The 22,117-nt window shown below is 45.0% G+C and overlaps 1 protein-coding gene across 1 annotated transcript in view; it reads left to right on the forward strand.

Moving 5' to 3' along the window:
• MAPK1 (mitogen-activated protein kinase 1) overlaps nucleotides 1-11,968 on the forward strand; it is a 105,801-nt gene extending 93,833 nt beyond the window's left edge. Inside the window, exons 7-9 of the mRNA XM_058692855.1 lie at nucleotides 2,171-2,280; nucleotides 4,570-4,695; nucleotides 10,289-11,968. Of these exons, the coding sequence (XP_058548838.1) occupies nucleotides 2,171-2,280; nucleotides 4,570-4,686 (227 nt within the window). The 3' untranslated portion in view covers nucleotides 4,687-4,695; nucleotides 10,289-11,968. The remainder of the gene's footprint in view (nucleotides 1-2,170; nucleotides 2,281-4,569; nucleotides 4,696-10,288) is intronic.
• Nucleotides 11,969-22,117: the final 10,149 nt, after the last annotated feature.

Here is a 22,117-nt window from a genome sequence, read left to right on the forward strand (position 1 = left end):
GCAAAATGTTAGTTTCCTAATTTCCTAAGGTACCCTTGTGTGTATTGAAAAGATTATAGAGGCAGAAATAAATTTGAAAATGTACTGTTTGTAGAAATGCAACCTTGTGGACATGAGGAAAGTTCTCTATTATGTGAAATTTCTCATGACATCTGGTATGTGGTTTACCACATTTATTATCTCCCAGTTGCCTTGAAGATAAAGGGCGGGTAACATGCAACAAGAGAAGTCACAAGTAGGAGCCAGAGCTCAGCATGCACACACAGGCATGCACCCGCATGCATGCATGTACATACACATACTCTCATACTTACCCTTTCAGTCACCTCCAGCTCTAAGTGCTTCCCCAGCCTCCATGTGCTCTCTCAAGGCTGACTTCCTGGCACATAAGCAGTTGGTCATTTCACATTCAGACTGTGTACTGGCCTGCTGCTCTCAAGGGTTGAACACATTTTTTTAGTGAGTAAATGACTAAAATGGTTTTCTTTTACCATTCTCTCATGACTTAGTGATGTATGCTAATTTGCAGATAGATGAGGTTGAACTAATCAGTTATCACTAAGAAATAAGGCTTCATTGAGTAGATGGCAGTGTTTTTATTTTTGGTTTTGTTTATTGATCACTACATTCTCCAAAACAGCGTTCTTTATATTGCCTAATAGTATTTCAGACTTGGAGTAAATTATCAGACTTGTTCCATGGAGTCCTTGAATTTTTCAGGGTTTCCACAGGGCTGTGAGCTAAGACTTAAGAGAGCCGGGTAGCTCCTTACCTACTCCCTCTCAGGAGCTTTAATTTGAGAAAAGGACCTGCTACATAAATTGGAAACGCTGTTCTAAGCATCATTAAATAAAAGACATTTTTTTAAAGCCCCCTTTGCTGCTACTTTACCAGAGCAATAATGTCTTTTCTAGCATGTGTTCTTTCTCATTGAAACCTGCTCCTGATAGTAAGTACAGGAACTGTTTGGTCACATTTCCCTTAACCTGTGTTCCAGTTGCTGTCAGCCATGACCTTTGGCTTTCCTCATGGCTTGAAGTGGTGCCTGGATACTAGCCATGGAGGCCACTAGGGACAGCTATTCATTAGCTGTCCCTCCATCTTGGTCCTGTTGATCCCACACTCTATTTTCTATTTTCTATTCTATTCTATTTTCTATTCCTGCACTCTCCACGTGAAAGAAATGTTCAGGTGCTGACTACTGGCCAGATCAAGAGAATACTTATGGGGTGCCTGCCTGGCTCAGTTGGGAGAGCTTGTGACTTTTGATATAGGGATTGTGAGTTTGTGCCCCACATTGGGTATAGAGATTACTTAAATAAATTGTGTGTGTGTGTGTGTGTGTGTGTGTGTGTGTGTGTGTGTGTGTGTTGGTTTTGTTTTTTGTTTTTTGTGTTTTTTTTGGTATTTTTAATGACTGAAACAAAACAGATTTAAAACCGCAGCTTCTAGAAGAACCATTTGTTCTTACCAGTCTTGTACCTCTCCTCGAACTTGACCTTGGCCTCTTGTCGGGCCTTGTATTTAAGAGCAGGGTCTCTGAAGACATCCTTATTGACAACAGTTTTGTCCAAGGGGATATCCACAGAGTACCTTGTGGGCATGATAAACTTTTTTTTAAAAAAGAGAGAATACTTTGTTTTAGGCCTTGGAGAAAGATGCCAAGCTGCACATTGAGCCAGAGGGCCTGTGCTTCACACGTGGATCTCACCCAGGACCTGGAAACCACACAGGACAAATGACTGTTGTCTTCTTCTGTGACCTTGGAGGCCTTCTCTATGTGTTGAAAAATCAATTGATCATTGCAGAGCTGACTTTGGAGTCGACTTAAGAGAAGTACATATACAACACCTTTGTTTCAGATGCCTGCAAAGCAGAGTAGTAATTTAGGAAAAGTCCAGGTTTTTTAGGCAGACTTGGGTTTGAACCCTGGTGTTCTGCTTTCAGCCTTTAACTATCCCATTACCTTTCTGCGTCTAGGTCAGCGATTGTCAGATGGTCCATCTCAAGAAGGTCAGAGAGATAATAGGCACCCAGTGTATCATATCTTCTCCCCATGGTGATGCTTAGCTCTATTGTTTTGTGGGTCAGTTTACTTAAACAGAAAATGGAAAGTAATGCAGTGACTGTTCTTTGGCATCTCACCACTGCAAAACCCTTCTCTTTGTAGCTCTGGATTTACTGGACAAAATGTTGACGTTCAACCCTCACAAGAGGATTGAAGTAGAACAGGCTCTGGCCCATCCATATCTGGAGCAGTATTACGACCCAAGTGATGAGGTAAGACCCGTGCTCCTGGTTGCTCCTGCAGGAATATCAGCCAGCAGCAGGCCCAACCAGGAAGGGCCCAGATGTCATACTTAGATTGTCCTGAGAGGTGCATGGTACCACACTTCGTCTTCTCAACAGCCCATATTGTCTGTTTTGAGGTCTAGTGCTGTTGTCGGCACAGCTTGAAACCCTTCCCCACCCTACCCCCCAAGCCTGTTCTATCTTAGAAAACTTCCTCCAGGCCACCTACAGCAGGGGTGGGGCAGGGGAAATGGATGGATAATGGGGAGCATGGATAAAGAAGGGGTCCAAAGACTAGAGACCATTGTAGTGGTCTGTGGCAGGAAGAGCCACCTGAATCAAAGTGCCTGCCCTGAGGGTGGAAAGGAGGTCAGCTGTCTGCTTGGGGAGGGGCTTTGCAAAGTGAGGAGGTCAGCTTGGACAGTTCCCACTGTGGCTTGATGACTTCATGTCTGGTGTGCCTCCTTGGGATGGGCACACAAGAGCCTGCTGTGGTGAGTCTGGAGGTGGATGTGGCAAGCCTCTATAGCATGTTGGACATCCAGGTAATGTATCATGTTCTCTCCAGGAAAGTCCCAGTTCCTTGGTTTCTTTGATTCTTCTGGGGCTTCAGTTTTAACTTTATTTTCTGGGCAGTAATGAAGAAAAATGCAATATGAACTAACCTTTGGATCTTTCTAGTTGAGAATCATACATAAACAAGACTCTGCACACTTGTTTTAAATGGGGGGTATGGGGGAGAACCAAGCAGAATGTGTTAATATTAAAGGGGAAAATGGAAGAAGAAAGGGAAAAAGTATAAAAGTTAAAAGCTGATAAATGAGAGAGAAAGGAGAAACCAAAAAGAGAGTATTTCTCAATCAGCCCCCTTCCATCTCTGTCCCCTCCCCTCAGAAATAATGGAGGCAGCTTGCAAAGATACCTACAACATAGTAAATAACAGGGAAATAGGTGAGAGTGTAAGGCTTGGGTTCTGACTAGCCCTTTGAGCCCCCCATGTCCTAATTGTGACCCTGGGCAGTACCCCAAACCCAGCAGGACATATATAGGACACCAGTGTGACCCCACACATAGAGCTGTCCTTCAGAGAGGGCTAGCTACTTGTTTTTTTGTTTGTTTTTTTTAAGGTTTACTTATTTTGGGGAGGGAGAGAATACCAGTGGGGGAGGGGTTAGAGAGAAAGGGAGACACAGAATCTGAAGCAGGCTCCAGGCTCTGAGCTGTCAGCACACAGCCTGACACAGGGCTCAAACTCACAAACTGTGAGATCATGACCTGAGCCAATGTCAGATGCTTAACCAACTGAGCCACCCAGGCCCCCCTCTACTTGTTTTTTTCTAATGGACATGAATCCTTTCCCCCCTTTCAAGAGAACAAAGCTTAGTGCAGAATTTGGGGTCCATGTTTCCCTACCCTAAAGGCCTGGTGTGAAGATCACGTGGATAAAAATCTAGGAGTGCCTGGTGACAGCTGGTATCCTCATCAGATTAGTTCTGTTAATGTGGCATTAGTTTGGGGGTACTTAAAAATCAAAATTTAAATAATATCAATTGACTAATTTCCCTTTTCATCATTATGTATGGGGATTCTTTGATATAGACATTTTAAATATGTACTTAAGTAGCCTTCTGATTATTTATAGGGTGTGCTGAAAAATGAAAACTTAAAGGAAACTGCAACACAGATCACTTTGTAGTCTTGTGACAGTTACTAAGATTTTGGAGTATTTTCTTCCCAGTCTTATATTTCTGTATCTAAATTTTTTTAAAAAAATAGGGTTCATTTTGTTTAACAAACATGCGTATTTCCCCATGATATTAATCTTCCTTACAGCTTCATTTTTAATGGCTCCATAATATTTCTTCATATGAAGATACTATGATGTATTTAATCAAGTACATTTATTTGAGTATCATCAGTTTTGATTGTATAAATGTACCACCACCACCCCCACAACAGTAAACTTCTATTATTTTTCAACACTTAGTGCCTTAAAAGTTTGAAAATGGTTCTGGGATTAGTGATAATTTCAGAAGAGTGCTCAAAGTGGGTTTAGTTGCTCCCCTTCGATTTACTGCATGCTCCTATGAAGTGCGCCTCATGGAGCACATAGGCAGGACACTGTACATAGGTGCCTGTCGAAGCTCCTGGGTTTTCATAGATGTCAGCGCCACTGTATGCATTTCAGAGTCTAAGCCACAGCCGTTTATGAGTCAGTGCATGACTACCTCAACCGTAGCCACTCCTGCCTACCTCGTGTCCTGTGCTCTCCTGCAGCCCGTCGCTGAGGCACCGTTCAAGTTTGACATGGAGCTAGACGACCTGCCCAAGGAAAAGCTCAAAGAGCTCATCTTCGAAGAGACGGCCAGGTTCCAACCGGGATACAGGTCTTAAACTTGTCAGGTACCTAGAGCTTTAGCCATATGATAAACCCTGGCTATGGAGAGAGAATATAAATTAAGTATTACTAAAAAGAAAAAGGAATTTCCTTGAGCTCCACGTGGCAGCTTCATGTGCTTAACAGAAAGGGTGGTGGACAATGTAGTGATATCAATAGGTTTTTAAAAACTGGGTGTTCCAAGAAAAAAGGAAACACAGAACTTGCTTTTAGAGAACATACAGAAAGAAGAGAAGGAATTGTGTGAGAACTCCGGAGTGCGCAGAGGAGTGAGAATTGTGTTGAACCCTGTAGAAATGAGCAATAAAGTAAAGAATTATGACCCAGGGCCTGAAGCATTTGCTGGGGAAATGCTTTGGACGGACCAGCATGGGAGGGGCTGGAGGTGTTTTTCTACAGGCACCTGTGTCATGTGCAGCATTCCTACTAGTGGCCATGGGGCTGCTGCGCTTGCACCAGAACTGGAGGCTTTCTGGGGGCACGTAGGGAAGAGTGGGTTCTGTGACAGTCTAGTATAACTGCTTTCTCTGCTCCATTCTTCCCTGCTCTGTCCATTCTGTTTTCATGTATTGGGATCTGGAGATGATGGTTCAGGCTGAGAGTGGCAGTACAAGGCTCAAAAGCAGAAGCTACTTGGGGTGTTTCACAAGAGGACATATAACTGATCAGAGGGCATTAGAAGGTCTAGAGAGCAAAGCAGGTGGAGTTACCTGCAGATTAAACAGCAGGAAGTTGGGGCACCTGGGTGGCTCAGTCGGTTAAGCGTCCGACTTCGGCTCAGGTCATGATCTCACGGTCTGTGAGTTCAAGCCCCGCGTCGGGCTCTGTGCTGACTGCTCGGAGCCTGGAGCCTGTTTCGGATTCTGTGTCTTCCTCTCTCTCTGACCCTCCCCCATTCATGCTCTGTCTCTTTCTGTCTCAAAAATAAATAAACGTTAAAAAAAAAAAAAAATCTTTAAACAGCAGGAAGTTGTTCCTAGTCTCCACCTAAAGGAGCAAAAGAAAAACCGTGTTAGCCAGGGTCCTTGATCGTCACACAACGAGGGTGCTGGGCATCTGCTTTAACTGCAGCTGTTAGAGCATCACCCTCACTGAAGAGGGGTCAGGAGCCTCTACTGCCACTGATGTGGGGGATCTCTGGAGCCTGAAGCCACCATCACCATCCATTGCCTCTGAAGCCAGGAGCCCTCCTCCTCCTAAAAAGTCCTGTGTCACTAAGAAGCAGAAAAAAGAAAACCTGGCTTTTCCTGTGTGCCAGCTATTGGCAGAATCTCATCAGAAGCCAGTCTCCAATGAAGTTCAGCAGTGCAGTTCACAAGCTCCAGCCCTGTCATTAAGAACAGAGGACAGGGGAAAGGTAGAATGGATCTGAGAACAGACGTGGCCAGATCAGCCTCAGAGAGCTGTGAAAGCCAGGCAGAGTAAGGGTTGGGAACCAGTAGGGGGTACACTCTTCTGAAGTGTGGGGGACAGAAAATGTGGTTTTCAGAAGAAGTCTGACAGGGAGTGTTGGAGAAGACTGGGTGGGAGATGAGTTCAAAACAGATCTGTAAGCTTCCAGACCGAGGGCTAGAGGCTTGGATGAGGGCTGTGGAGGCAAGAAACAGTGCATTCAGGAAAATGGAGGGAACACAAAATCTGAAAGATTTCACATTTCCTAACCCTAGCATCCAGGGGTCAGGGGAGCTTAGCCTAGCACTGGACGTGTCCTAAAAAACAAACTCAAAGTAAGTGAAGTGTGGAAGGAGCATGTGCTCACAGGACATTAGGAGCATGCTGGTAAACAAGCCCTTGGGGAAGTGTCTGAAGGAGAGAGGGAAGGTGGGAAGGTCTTAGCAGGGAGCTAAGGAGGACAGAGTCTTGCAAGGGTTGGATTCATTTATCCTTCCATACCTCATGGCATGACCGTCTGTTAAAGTATTTATTATGTACAACAATCTGCAAGGGTACTCACTGACAGAAATCCATCCCCAGGACCCAGCCATTTTTACCCCTTGAGTCTCCTTCCTGGTCTCTTTGCTCACAGTGGAAACGATCTTCCCTCTCCCAGAGCCTGCTCTCCTTTCCCTGTGTCTGCACAAGGTCAGATCATCTGCCTCCAGGTTTGGTAGATAAAGTTTTATCAGGCCCTTTACATGAAGAGGTTCGCTGACCCCTGACCTAGAATATTGAGCTGAGCTGCTTCATTCAGTTGCTTTTCTTCCTTCATAATCCCTTTAACAGCTCGTGTTCCTGAAATAGCCTCTTGATGGCCTCTGTTTTTACCCATCTTGTTCTTGTTTGAGTTCACACATACCGCATGCTTCCTCTGAGCCAGGCGCATGGGTGAGCAGAACAAACAAACCTGAAACCGGCCTCAAGGCCACACAGTCTAGTAAGGAACAAAGACACACAGAACTGCCATGCGTGTTTTTAGTGTAAAAGAGTACCCAGGACTGACATAGTTAGCAGTTTTTCATCATTCATTTGCTCACCATTGAGCATTCCTAGTTCCAGGAAGGAAGACAGCAAAGATGAGTAAGACCCAGGCTTTGCTTTCTAGCAGCTTGATGGCAGGACACAGGTAGACAACAAGGAGTCAGACACAGTGTTGTGGGTGCTGTACCAGGATAGGTGTGGGCCCCAGAGATTGAGGAGGGCCAGCATCAGGGTGCTGGGAAAGGAATACTCTGCTGCGTGGGGAGGCACTCAGCAGTGTGGGGCCAGGGAGTCAAGCCCGCATGGGAGACTGAAGCCCAGGCTTGCGAAGGAGCCCTCCTCTCCCAGGCTGCTTCCTGTCATAAAGCATCAGGGCAGGTGACTCTAGGGCAGTAAGGATGTTGGGCGACCTCAGAAAACAAGCACTCTTGGGATCACCGGCCCAGCTACTGGAGGAAAAGGGCAGTGCAACAGCCACGGGCGGGGGGCCAAGACAAAGGCAAGGATGCTCCTGGAGCTTCAGGGCATGGGTGCTGGCCTATTGCCTCCTGAAGTCCAAATTAACAGGCTGAGGTTCAGGCAGCTGCCAAGGTCCACCCCAGTTCTACAAGCCCAGGACTGGGGCTTGTTACCAGGGAAAGGGGTGGCAAAGACGGTCACTGTGTGTTTAGTTTGCTTTATAGCCTAATTTTTCCCCCAACTTTTTGTTACTGAATTATAATTGACATAACAATCTTTAACTTCAGGTGTAAGCATAATTTGATTTTTATACATTACTTCCACTGTTTTTTAAATTACAATTTTTATTCTGAAAATTTGAGTTTTACAATAAAAACCCACATTCCCACCACCTAGATTCTGTGATTAACACTTTGCTGTGCATGCTTTCTCGATTACAGTAGCAAGTCAGCACACAGCCCATGTTTATGATCGAGGAAACCGAAGATGTACATGTTTAAGCATTTTCCTGAAGATTGTATCCTGGTGGCAAAATTAGGCCCAGGTCTTTTGGACCAAGAATCCCATCTTCTTATAAGCGTTCCACACTGCCTTGGGGTAGTTCTGTGCCCTGGAAAAGGTCAAGGCACTCGTTCATAATACTGTGCAGCAGTGTCACTGAGTTCCTAGCCTATAACACTGAGATGAGAAGCTACAAACTGGAGAGTCAGGGAGATGCAGGTGTTGGGAGCATACAGGAACATTAGAGAAGGGTGATGTTGACTGCCCAGCTACGTAGGAAAGAGCTGAAAAACATTCCCACACAGGACCTCAGAGCACAGCCATAGGGACCCCTTTGGGGGCGGGGATGACAAAGACTACTCCAGAGGAAGCCCCTGCTTGCTGGATAAAGCTCACAGGCTTTACTGATGCCCTGAGTGGTCTTAAAGAATCAAAGTATGTTCATTATATTTTGTTGAAGTGGGTCAGTTTTAGAAATGTGTCCACTAAAGAATGTGTATGTGGTTAACTTTGTGACAGGCCTCCTGTTCTCAGAGGCTGGTACTGCCTTTCTCCCTCATCTGCCTGTTGGTGAAGTTTCTCAGGTAGATTGATTAATTTTCTCCCAGCCGATAGGTTTGGCTGCAGTTCAGAACAGCGTACCTCTAGAGAGGGGTCATTTCCCATCTCTGAGCCCGTCTCCCCATCACAGATTTGGGTTATAAGACCCATCCTTCCTGCCCTGACTCTTGAATGGTAGGTAAAAGCCATCTTGTCCAAAAGTGCTTTGTGAAATACCAAAGTGACATTCTGCTGGATCATACTAGCAAACATTTCACAACAACAAGGGTCTCTCCAAAGAAAAGGTATATTTTGTTTGCATTTTGACACACTTAGTTACCTTCCCAGCCATCTCAAGCAGGCTGCTTCATCAGAACCAAGAGCACAGAACATGACTGGGGTGGTAATATTTTCACTTCTCCCTGGGGTGATACAAAACTAATGGAGACCTGGGGATGAACTTAATTCATTACATATGGATGTCTTAGGCAGTGGTTCTCAAAAGTGTGGCCCATCTGTGCCCTACCCCCTAGCAATCTGTATTTTAACAAGCTCTGCAGAGGATCCTGATGCTCACCCTTGAGAACTGCTAGTCTATAAAGGGTTAAGGTAGGTTTGATTTGTAATGTGACCTCTTCAAGGAAAATAGAGATACCACAATAATGAGGGCAGATGCGTGCTACTTGCACTTTGATGGTGTGACGATCCTAGTGGACTGGACCTCTTGCAGGAGACCCATATGCAGACATCTGGTGAGCCAGGTGGGCCCTGTCAAGTGTAGTAAATGAGCTAAGGCTATCTTCAGGTGCCATCTGCTGCCTTTCAGGGTGCTGTCCTGGAGACCTGGTGGGGAAATAGCTGTCAGATCATCTCTGACCTGGGCAATGAGAACCATCTCTTGCCCGTGGGAACCAAGCCACAGTTCCCTGCCTCACCGGCATTTAGGCCCGCCAACTTTCATACTTCAACCAGCACTTCATTTTAGTCTTGTTTTGTCAACAGTCAGCGGAAACTTGAGCATTAAAACAACACACTTGACGCTGTGTGGTTGATTCTGTCCTACCTGGTTGGTCATCTGGAGAGGAAAAGAAACTTGGTAAGAATAGGAGGCAGCAGGCGTGCCTGACTTGCTCAGTCAGTGAAGCACTTAACTCTTGATCTCACAGTTGTGAGTTTGAGTCCCACTTTAGGCATAGAGATTACTTAAAAAAAAAAAAAAAAATAGAATAGGAGGCAGCAGACAAGCATTTTGCATAAATGTGTGTTCTTTAAAAAGACCTTCAGATTCTGGTTTTGACCATAGGAGTGGTGGGTATCATGTTAATAAAAGGCATCTTGGGAACATGGGGTGGATGCGTGTGTGTTCCCTGTGAGTGTCACAGAAACGTCCTCTGAAGTGTCCGAGAAGAGACGCCCACAGACTGAAGGCAGAGCCTGCCCCTTAGGAGCTGCCCTGTGGTGCATAGGCTGAGTGGTTCCAGGTGAAACGACCTTATTGCAGGAGTGCTTTTTCCTTTGCTTTTTTTTTTTTTTTTTTTTTTTCTTTTTCTTCACTTTTCCAGTTTTTGTAATGATGTTGGTTCATTCTTTTCACTTCTCCATTTTCCTAATGCTGCTGCTAATGTTGTTTTAATGTGAGTCATTCTTAACTCATAGACTTGCTTGTTTGTTTTTCAACAGGACAAGGGCTCAGAGGACTGGATGTGCTCAGACATCGGTGTTGTTCTTCCCAGTTCTTGACCCCGGTCCTGTCTCCAGCCCGTCTTGGCTTATCCACCTTGACTCCTTTAAGCCGTTCGGAGGGGCGGTTTCTGGTAGTTGTGGCTTTTATGCTTTCAAAGAATTCCTTCAGTCCAGAGAACTGTTTCTGGCATCCCTGTGTGTGTCACCCACCGGTGACCTGTGGCAGTATGTACTTTCAGTGCACCTACTGCTTACCGTTGCTTTAGTCACTAATCGCTTTCTGGTTTGAAAGATGCAGTGGTTCCTCCCTCTTCTGAATCCTTCCTAGGTGATGCCCTGCTGACCCATGCAGTCACACCAGAGATAGTTCTTTCCAAATTGGCTCTCGTCACTGGCATCTCACTTTATGATAGGGAAGGCTACTACCTAGGGCACTTTAAGTCAGTGACAGCCCCTTATTTGCACTTTTCACCGTAAGCGTGTCCCCAGAGCAGGAGTGTGTGGAAACACCTGGGATGACGTTGCAGCCTGCGGTGAGTGCTCCCGTCTCGGGAATCTTTGGGGGCGCTTGCCCGTGTCTTTTCTCATATCATGTTAGTCACTAACATATTTAAGGTCTGTGCTATTTGCCCAGCTTTTAGGAAACTCAATCATTTTTCTAAATTAAAGAAAGAAGTACTGCATCCAGTTGCCTCACTCTGTAGATTTATTGTGGTTACTTGTACCATTTACAGAGGTATAACACTTGCCAAAATGTGTTATCTGCAGTACTGTTTCCAAGGTTTATGCAGAACGATTTAAAGTGGCAGCTGCACTCAGGATTTAGTGAGAGATGTACACAGGTCACAGCAGGGTGCTAAGGAAAGTGTCTGGAGAAGCAGCCAGCAGGCCACACCAGTCTCTGTCACGGGGCAGAGCTCCACACACAGGTGTACGTATACCCCAAGCTACGTCAAGTGGTGTGCCACATCCAGTGTAACCACATTCAATGCCTCAGGATTTAGAGAGGAGCCCTGCGTCTTTAAATGAGAAAGTGTACAATTCTTTTTCCTCCTACAGCATGTCAGCATCTCAAGTTCATTTTTCAACCTACGATATAACAATTTGTAATAAAGCCTTCATGAGCTCATGATGTGAAGCACTGTTCTGTCATCAAGTACTCTCAAATGTTTCTGATACTGCTGAGCTAAGACCATGAGAAAAAGCTAGCACTAAATCATGTTTGGAGCTCTATCCCATATTATATTGATCTCTTTAAGTATTTGTTCCTGCCACTGCACACTGTGGCGTTGACTTGGTGTTCTGTCCCAGTGCGGTGCCTCCTCTTGACTCCCCCACTGCTCTCTGTGGTGAGAAATTTGCCTTGTTCAATAATTACTGTACCCTCGCATGACTGTTACAGCTTTCTGTGCAGAGATGACTGTCCCAAGTGCCACATGCCTATGATTGAAACGAAAAATTTATTGTTACCTCTGAGTTTGTGTTCCACGGAAAATGCTATCCAGCAGATCACTTAGGAAAACTAATTCTATTTTTAGCTTCTTATTTCTCAGCTGTCCTTTTTTTCTTGTTTGATTTTTGACAGCAATGGAGAATGGGTTATATAAAGACTGCCTGCTAATATGAACAGAAATGCACTTGTAATTCATGGAAATAAATGTACATCTTCGATCTTCATATTCATGTTAAGATTCAGTGTTGATTTCCTCTGGATCAGCGTGTCCAAATGGACAGTCAGCTTCAGTTTGTGCTTGGAGCAGAAATGCTTGTGGGCCTCCCCTTCCCATGCGGGCACTGCCCCGACACTGGTTTACATAAAATGATTTAGAAGGCATTTCTGTAGGGTCCTAGTTTCCCTTTGCACAGCAGAGAATCAACTCTGACATGTTTCTTTACTCAAATCATAGGTCTAAAATACTGTCAAACTCTGATGAAGAAGCCCAGACATCTCAGTTTGGAATCTCTGGTTCTTTCTAAAGAGGGCCTGCCTGTGTGCCCCAAGCCTCCAGCTGGGCACAGCCGGGTGCTGGGAAGATTTGCCCGATGTCACTTGGCCCACACCACCTGGCCCAGGGTGCTGGTGCTCACACCTCACGGGCTAACGAAGGATGGCAGACTCCGCCTCAGAGATCAGAACCGCATCTAGATTCTTGCCCAAAAGTACGTGGTTTTTCACTTCATGCTCAGAGCTGCCATGGAAAGGTCTGCAGGGCACTGAGAGGATAGAGGTTTGACTGTTACTTGAGACATTGATGAGTCAGTTTCCATTTTAAAAGGAGCATTGACAGTTTTCCTACTCTTTTTCTTTGTACTTTTTAAATGGAATGTTAATATTTTTAGGAGGTAAATCTGCAGTCCTCTAACCAGAAAGCCATAGCCTTGGTTACTAATACTTGAGGACTGTGGGCTTTCCCATCCCCTCCACGGTACTGTGGAGTCATATTGGCATGAAACCACTAACTGCGTTCCAGCAACACTGTAGCCGTAAGTTGTGTGCTTTTTTAATCATGCCAAGCTTGGCTTAACAGGTCAGAGAATTGTCCTAATCAAGGTACCTGTGAAAAGTACTAGCTATTATGTGTGATAGGCTCATCATTTGGATCCTCTTAACATCTCTAAAAATGTCCTGATTAGGTATCCAAATTCATACTGGTGACACTGAAAGCCTCCATTCTTAGTAAGCTCAAATAAACTTTCAGACTTAGGGCTTTTTTTTGGTGTCTAAAAAGCAAGCAAAAAATTCCTGTTGAAACATTCCAATCTTTTCATTTAGTAGGAAACAAAATAACTAAGCCAGTGGAATGAATTTGAGGGAACTCATGACTCCGCTGACACAAGTCTTCAGAGCTAATGGAGACATGCAGACCATTTTGATGCATGGGTAGAATATCGTGGTGTTTGTGTGCAGTACACAGTGTGTGGTATGTCCACAGTTCTGCTGCTGCAGGCATAGGTGATGGGCGTGTAGGGTCCTGTCAGCTTTTGGAGCCCCACATGGCTCATCAGTGGTTCGATCTACGTAAGGAGTCACCCAGGTATACTGCCCACACCACATGCCACATAATGTTCAGACCATTCAGAGGAGACTGTTTTACCTTTATTTGCTTATATGTTAATATGGTTTTTAAATTGGTAACTTTTATATAGTATGGTAAATGGTATGTTAATACACACATACATATGCACACATGCTTTGGGTCCTTCCATAATACTTTTATATTTGTAAATCAATGTTTTGGAGCAATCCCAAGTTTAAGGGAAATATTTTTGTAAATGTAGTGGTTTTGAAAATCTGAGTAATCCTTTTGCTTATACATTTTTAAAGCATTTATGCTTTAAAATTGTCCTGCTGGTGTTTGAAATATGATAACTCCTATAGTGCGGATGAGAAGCATGTAACAGTAGATATGTGGTTTCTCTCACTGTAATCCAGCTCAGCATCATGGATTGGAAACGACTGAGAATCCAGAAGGAATTCTCTGGGGTTGCACCAGGTTTACCTGAAGCTCGTTGCCTTTTTTGTGCTGTTTATGCGTGTAGAGCACTCGAGAAAGTTCTGAAACTGCTTTGTATCTGCTTTGTACTGTTGGTGCCTTCTTGGTATTGTACCCCAAAACTCTGCATAGATTATTTAGTATAATGGTAAGTTAAAAAAAAATGTTAAAGGAAGATTTTATTAAGAATCTGAATGTTTATTCATTATATTGTTACAGTTTAACATTTATTTGTGGTATTTGTGATTTGGTTAATCTGTATAAAAATTGTAAGTAGAAAGGTTTATATTTCATCTTAATTCTTTTGATGTTGTAAACGTACTTTTTAAAAGATGGATTATTTGAATGTTTATGGCACCTGACTTGTAAAAAAAAAAAAACTACAAAAAAAATTAGAATCATTAAATTTGTCCCTGTGTTACCAAAATAACATAGTACTGTGCATGTATAGTTTACTTGGAATTTCATGTGTGAAAATATGAAGTCGTCTAGGCCTTTATTACAATGCCTCCCAAGTAAGTGTGTTCATATTTTGACTTTGCTTACAGTAATCAGTGATAGAACCATAAGCTGGTGCTCTGGAGGTCAGTGGGATTTTAGCACTGTATCGGGTTTTCCAGATTCTTCTTCAGACACTTGGCTATAGAGGGGGTAAGAAGGCAGTGCTGGGAGTCCTGACACAGCACCCATGTGCATCTCTTCTCGTCTTCCTGCACTTCAGCCACTGCCGCCACGGCAGGTGTCCTTGACAGCCTCTTTTTTCAGATCAAGATGTCATGAGTGTATTAGGGACTCTCGGACATTTGGTTCTTCTCAATTTGGGGCATCATACAGTGACTTATTTACAGGACAGAAACACTGGAAATTTTTCTGGATTGGTGGTATAGAAGGAACACAGGCTTTGGGCCCATAAATCTGGGTTCAAAACCTGCCCTCTGCTTATAACTGCAGCTGACTTTGGGCCAGTCATTGTGCTGCTCTGTGCTTCAGCCTGTATGCTCAGACCTTTGACTGTAAAGTGGAACCTTGCATGTTGTAAAGATTATACAAATATATTTTAAGTTTCTAGCCCAGTACCTCAAAACAAACAGTAAATGGAAGATCTTCCTAAATGCTTTATTTATTTAATTGTGTGTTTGTTTGTTTGTTTGTTTGTTTGTTTGTTTGTTGTAAGGTAGCACTAAGATGTCTGCTAACCAAACTAACTGCTTTCTATTCACCTGAGAGGGGATCACCTGTCTGAAATTTTCTTCAGGGAAGTGAGCTGATCTCACCTAAATTGATAGGTATTTGAAATGCTTATAGAATTATCACATTCATTTTGCCTTTGAGAGATTAACACCCTTTGTTGTTGTCCACATCCTACAGAAATCAATTATTATCATCTTTCTTATTCAGCACAAGTTATTAATAATCATGGTTTTTTCCGCATTAATTATGATGAGCTCCTTACCTTAGCAGTAGTGCAGCCATTCCAGTTGGCAGCACAGACTTACATCTTGGTTGGTTCTCTGTATTTAATCAGAACCAGAGCATTTAGAGCTGACCAGTGGCCACAGAGCAAGCAGCTCTCTGAGAAGAGCAGAAGCCAAGCTCAGGTCAGAGTTACAGAGCAGGTGGAGGCAGGTGCAGACCCACCTGAAACCTCAAGTGTTCAGGAGGGAGAGGGATTGGGTGTGTCCACAGGGGAGTGTGAGGAGAAGGGTTTTCATAGGTGACGGGCTTGACCATATTTGAGTCTGAGGAGGGATAGACAATGTTGCTGGACTTCACAGGGCTGAGAGCCAGGTAAGGGGTGGGTCAAGTAGGACACAGCACAAGGGGCTCTTTCTCTGAGCCTGGCACAACAAAAGCTGAAGACAAAAGTCCTTTGAAGAAAAGGTAGAGAGGAGGAAATGTAATGAGGTTGTGCCCCACAGGTCTTTTTCAGGTGAAGTAGGAAACGGTCTCTGCCAAGAATAAAGGAGAGCCAGCATGAGAAGTGGAAATGAGCAGAATGCCTATCTCTGCGAGGCCCTGATTGAGATGATGCCCATAAGTCTGTCGTGAAGTACCGATCCATGGGGCTTGGATGTTCTTCCCTGTGCAGTGGTGTCGTTAGCTGGGTTTGCAGGGTTGGGCAAAACAGAGGCCCAAGGAGGTGATAGGAACACAAGATCCATCACGTGTTGGGTATAAAGATGCTTTTCTCTTTTCATTTCTTGGCCAGAGGAGCAGGGAAGCCATCGCCCCTTTTTTAGTAAGACCAAAAGGTGACAAAGCCTCTTACCAGCTGTGGAAATGGTGGGAGGACTGGGAGGGCACATCTCAGGTGGGAAGGAGGGACAAGGAGATGTGCAGGGGCCCCGGGGTACATGGAACACCAAGGCCAAAGGTTTGGGACCCAAGCACTGGTGGGAGTTCTGCTGCAGACTTGCAGCATGGGCACATAAGCTGACTGCTCGCAGAGGGCCACCAGGATGACAAACTGCCTTGGAGAGTCAGAGACCAGTGGCCCCATTGCCACCCCCAGAAATCTCTGCTCCCCTTTTTTCCCTTCTAAACCCCGGACAGTGCCTTTACTTCCTTCTTTGCCACTACTTCCACACTAAAGTATTCCCATTCCTTGGGGAGCCAGCTGGCTCTATAGCCTAGAAAATGTGGAGTTTCTGAGATTGAACCAACTACCCGGTGGGAGGGGGGGGGGCACTAGTGCAAGCAAGGCAGGGATGGGAATGGGGATTGGTTTTTTCATTGCTTTTGAATTTTTGCTGTGTGCACACATCCCACACAGCAGTGAGTTTCAAATATCTTAATCACCAGAGCCATTTTGTGAAATCAGTACAATTCACCTATAAGTAAGCAAGGGTGGGGCTACCCAGCACCTTACCTGTCACCCTGCCATGAGTAGCATGCTTCTGCCCTAGAGGATTCAAAAATGGAGCAAGTACTGCAAAAGGCCGGAACCAAAGAAATAGAACAAGGCCCTGGGTGACAGCACGTCACAGTGGTCAGGGGTGGACCCACAGCTTAAGAGTTTCCAGCAGAAGTGTCCAGCAGGTGGGTTCGGTAAGACTATCCTGGTTTGGAAGTGTAGGAAAATTAAGATCACGGTGGAAGTGCAAATAAGGTTGGGGTGGGGCAGTAGATAAGAAAGATGAGCTTGTAAGGCAGCAGGGAACAAAGCCAGGGCTGGTGATGGGCTCAGCTCGGGCGAGTGTCAGGCACTCACTGCGCGAAGTGAGTATTGCAGAGAACAAAACAAGCAGAGCTGCCCTCATGGTGCCCATCCCATGGCAGTGAAGACAGGCATTAAATTATTTCTAAAGTAAAAACTACAAACGTGCCAAGTGCTTAAAGGAGAGCAAACAAGAATGAGAGGCGCCAAGTCGCGCAGCATTAGAAGAGGCACTATTATTGCTAGATGGAAAAGTCCCTAAAGCTGTAATGAGCTGCGTTGGCTCTTAATATGTCTTGGTTAGAAGGGAGATGCTGGACCAAAGCAGGTTTCAAAAAGGAGGGAGTCGCACATCAGTGATTACTTGCCTTAGAATAGTACCACGGGGACAGTGTTTCCCCTTTGGGCCCCTGGAAGGCCAGGACGGTGCCTGGCGGGGAGCACAGGACCAGGAGGAGTCACAGGAGGACCCAGGCTGCCAGAGTTTAGTCCCCAAAAAGACAAGTAGCTACTGCCAGCAATATGCAGATGAGTGAGGCCAAGTATTTTAGTGAAATCAGAAGGACAAAAAAGGCAGATGATGTCATGACAGAAGAGGAAACAGGATGCCTCAGCCCCTGTTCTGTACTGTTTTCTCTCAAAGGTGAACACGGGCACATGTGCATTCATTTCTGGGGCCACTCCCAGGACTGTGAACCAGAACTCTGCAAGGGAGGGGCAGGGGCCACCCCTGGTTGAATTCTATCCAATTTAAGATTTTTTTTTAATGTTTGTTTATTTTGGGAGAGAATGTGTGTGTGCATATGCACAAGTGGGGGGAGGGGCAGAGAATCCCAAGCAGGCTCTTCGCTGCCAGCACAGAGCCCCACCCAGGGCTCAAACTCATGAACCATGAGATCATGACCTGAGCCAAAACCAGGAGTCAGTTCCTTAACCAACTGAGCCACCCAGGTGCCCCCAATTTAATTTTGTCTGTAAGAACAAGTCAGACTCCAAGCATGTCTTCCCCTTTCTCAAATGTGGCCATGAGACTCAGCAGACAGTGGAGACGCCATTTGATAGCTGACTCCCTCCCCAAGTGTGGTGTGCGGCTGCACTGGCCTGGGGCTGCAGGGAGCCCACCAAGCCAGCCCAAACACCCCCTCACACCCCCCTGTGTTTCCCATGTGCTATAGATGAGGCTGCATGTGTGTGAAAGCTCCCCTGTCTGAATGTAAGTGCATGCTGTCATCAAGGTGGCATGCCCCACCTGAGATGGGAGAATACAGGTCTCCCCCAGCAAGAGGAGCTCCCCAAAGGAAGGCAGATGTGCCTACCACCACCCAAGTGGCCGCTATCAGAAATGCCCTGAACTCAACCCCACTGCTGGGTAGCCAAGGGGCTTCAGGCAAAGCCATGTGGGCTCTCAGTCTCTGCTGGTAGAACTGGGGTGGCAGCACCTGCCTCCCAGTGACTCCCAGGACTCAGGTGTCCTGTGCCTGCAGCAGGTTCTGCACCAGTGCTCTCCTTCCCCTTTTCCTTTTTTGTTGGTTGGGCTTTGGGTTTGTTTTTCCTTGGAGGTAACAGGTATCCATTTCTGGTTCTGGGGGGCCTCACCAGGCCCCTAAGGGAGCCCCCTCCACTCTGGTCCTTGACACCATGTCCCTGCCTCCATCACACCTTGACAGAAGCCATAGGCCTCAGGAATCCTGTCACAGTGATCTCCCTTGTGCAGAAGGCCCTGATCTTGCTCCCTGCGAACTGCTCCAGCCCACTGACCCCACACCCTTCCAGGCTCGGCCCTCTGCACCCAGCCCCAAGGGTGAATTTGCTCTGTGTGCCCACCTGGTGTTATTACAAACTGGAGGATAGAGGAAAGGCCTGAGACCACAGGCCCAAGGCCTCACAGCAGAGACGTGAAGTCCTTCCCGTAAAGCATCTCACCACTCAGGCTGATAGTCCTGTCCGCCAGATTCACGTAGCACTCCTGGTACATAGAGGAATTTCTAAAATGCAGTTGACAGGTCTCAAGAGGTTTAATACTTTGTGTTACTCTGGCAGCTGGAGAAGGGCAACCATTACAATTAGAAAACATTGCGTGGAAGATGCCATATCCATGACTGGGAAGGCTGCAGACAGTGCTGCTTACTTATGTTTACTCTGTGCAAAAAGTAGAACTTGGGCTTTATTTACAACTGCATTTTGCTCCCCAGGACTCTAATCCATGCATTAAATCTGGAAAGCAGTTAATTTACCACTGCCAGAATCCTCTTGGGTCATGGGGCACCTGTATCTCTCGCTGATGGTTCTCAAACCAGCTTAGTCACTTCCTGACCCCCGCATCTCCTGAGAGCTTGTCTCCTTCAAATCTGGCCACTCAGTCCCTCTTGCTCTTTTCCTTATTTTTTTTTTTTAGTAGACTTTATTGTTTTTATTCGTTTTGGATGGACAGAATAACTGTAGCTAGCACACAGAGCTCCATGTACCCTCTCTCCCTTCAGTATACCTATTCCCCTTTCCCCTCCCCCTCACTGCTGGCAACCACAGATCTTTTTGCTCTGTAATCTCCATAGTTCTGCTTTTTCCAGAATATCATGTAATTGAAAATATAAAGAATTGGCCTCTTTCATTTAGCAATGTGCATTTAAGTCCACTTAATGTCTGTTTATGGCTTGATAGCTCATTCTTCCTCCAGCTTTATTGAGATTTAATTGGCAAAATTTGTGTGTGTGTGTGTGTGTGTGTGTGAGATGGAAACACTTAAAATCTACTCTTAGTCTCAAGTATACAACAGAGTAACTATAGTCATCATGCTGTGTACTACATCCCCAGAGCTCCTTCATCTTATAAGTGAGGGCTTGTACCTTTTGATGAGCATCTCCCCATTTCTTTCACCTCCTAGCCCTTGGTAACCACCACTGTCCTCTCTGTTTACAACAGCACATTTCTTTTCATCACCAAATAATATTCCATTGTATGGATATACCATAGTTTGCCCATTCACCTATGAAGAGCATCTTGGTTGCTTCCCGTTTGGGGCAACTATGAATAAAGTTGCTATAAAATGTCATGTGCAGGGTTTTGTGTGGACATAAGTTGCAACTCATTTGGATAGTACCTATCCAGTGGTGTATGATTGCACCAGACACATATTTTAAGGAAGAAATGATAGGAATTCTCTATTACAGTCTCTTCAGAAAATAGAGGGAATGCACCTGATTCTATTGAGGCCAGCATTATCCTAATGTACCAAAATCAGATAAAGATACTGCAAAAGAAGAAACTACAAACCAATATCTTTCATGGCCATAGATGCAGAAATATTCAACAAAATGTTAGATCAAATCCTACAATATTATAGGGTCGCCAAGCTGGCTTGGTGGAGAATGCAACTCTTGATCTCAGGGTTGTGAGTTCAAGTCCCACGTTGGGTATAGAGATGACTTAAAATCTTTAAGGAGTGCCTGGGTGGCTCAATCGGAAAGTGTCAGACTTCGGCTCTAGATCACGATCTCATGGTTTGTGGGTTCAAGCTCCACGTTGGGCCCTGCTGACAGCTTGGAGCCTTGGGCCTGCTTCGGGTTCTGTGTCTCCCCCTCTGCCCTCCCCTGCTCACACTCTGTCTCTCTCTCTCTTTCAAAAATAAACATTAAAAAAATTATAAAAATAAAATATTTAAAGGCACCTGGGTGGCTCAGTCAGTTGAACGTCCGAGTCTTGATTTTGGCTCAGGCCATGATCCCAGGGTCATGGGATCAAGCCCCATGTCAGGCTCCATGATAAGTGTGGAGCCTGCTTGCGATTCCCTCTCTCTCTCTCTCTCTCTCTCATTTTTTTTTTTTTTTGAGACAGAGAGAGACAGAGCATGAGCAGGGGAGGGGCAGAGAGAGAGTGAGACACAGAATCTGAAGCAGGCTCCAGGCTCTGAGCTGTCAGCACAGAGCCCGAGGCAGGGCTCGAACTCACAAACTGAGATCATGACCTGAGCCGAAGTCAGACGCTTAACCAACTGAGCCACCTAGGTGCCCCTCCCTCTCTCTCTCCTTTTGCCCCTTACCCCTGTTCATGCTCTGTCTGTCTCTAAATTAAAAAATAGGAGCAGCTGAGCAGTTCAATCGGGTAAGCATCCAACTCTTGGTTTCAGCTCAGGTCATGATGTCACAGTTCATGGGTTGGAGCCCTATGCAGGGCTCTGCGCTGACGGCATGGGGCCTGCTTGGGATTCTCTCCCTCTTTCTCTGCCCCTTCCCCACTCATTCATTCTCTCTCTCTCTCTCCCTCCCTCCCTCCCTCCCTCAAAATAAACATGAAGAAAAATTTTAATAAATCTTAAAAAAAAAGAATTGCATACTCATGACCAGGTGGGATATATTTCAGGCATGCAAGGCTAGTTCAACATTAGGAAATCAATTAATGTAATCCATCATATCAACAAGCTAAAAAAGAAAAATCACATGATCATATCAATAGATGCAGAAGAAACATTTAACAAAATCCAACACCTTTCATCATAAAGACTCAGCAAAGTAGGAATAAAGGGGACCTTTCCCAACTTGACAAAGAATATCTACAAAAAACCTGTAGGTATGTGTCAACTATACTTCAATTAAATGATCAACAAGAACAACAAAACCTATAGGTAACATTGTTAATGATGAGAAGCTACATGTGTCCCCAAGCACAAGGCAAGGGTGTCTCCTCACACTACTCCTATTAAACATATTGAAAGAGGAAAAAAAAAAAAACACCAATCTAGAATTTTGTATCTAGTGAAAGTATCCTTCAAAAATAGAGAAATACTTTCTTAGGCAAAAGCTAAAGGAATTCAGGGCATCAGACTGGCTGCCAGTAGAGCATGCTACTTTTGATCTCAGGGTCATGAGTTTGAGCCCCACGTTGGATATAGAGGTTACTTAAAAAAAAATTGGGGCGGATGAGTGTCTCAGTTAAGCAACCACTTTGGCTCAGGTTATGATCTCAGAGTTTATGAGTTCAAAGCCCCACATCGTTCTCTCCCTCTCTCTTTCTCTTTCTCAAAACAAATAAATTTTTAAAAATATTTTTTAAAAATGAAAATTTTTAAATGGAAGGAATTTGTTGCCAGGAGACCTGCTTTGCAAGAAATGTTAAAAGAAATTCTTCAGGGGCACCTGGGTGGCTCAGTTGATTAACATCCGACTTCATCTCAGGGCATGA

This window comes from Neofelis nebulosa, chromosome 11, assembly GCF_028018385.1.
Source record: "Neofelis nebulosa isolate mNeoNeb1 chromosome 11, mNeoNeb1.pri, whole genome shotgun sequence".
NCBI lineage: Eukaryota > Metazoa > Chordata > Mammalia > Carnivora > Felidae > Neofelis > Neofelis nebulosa.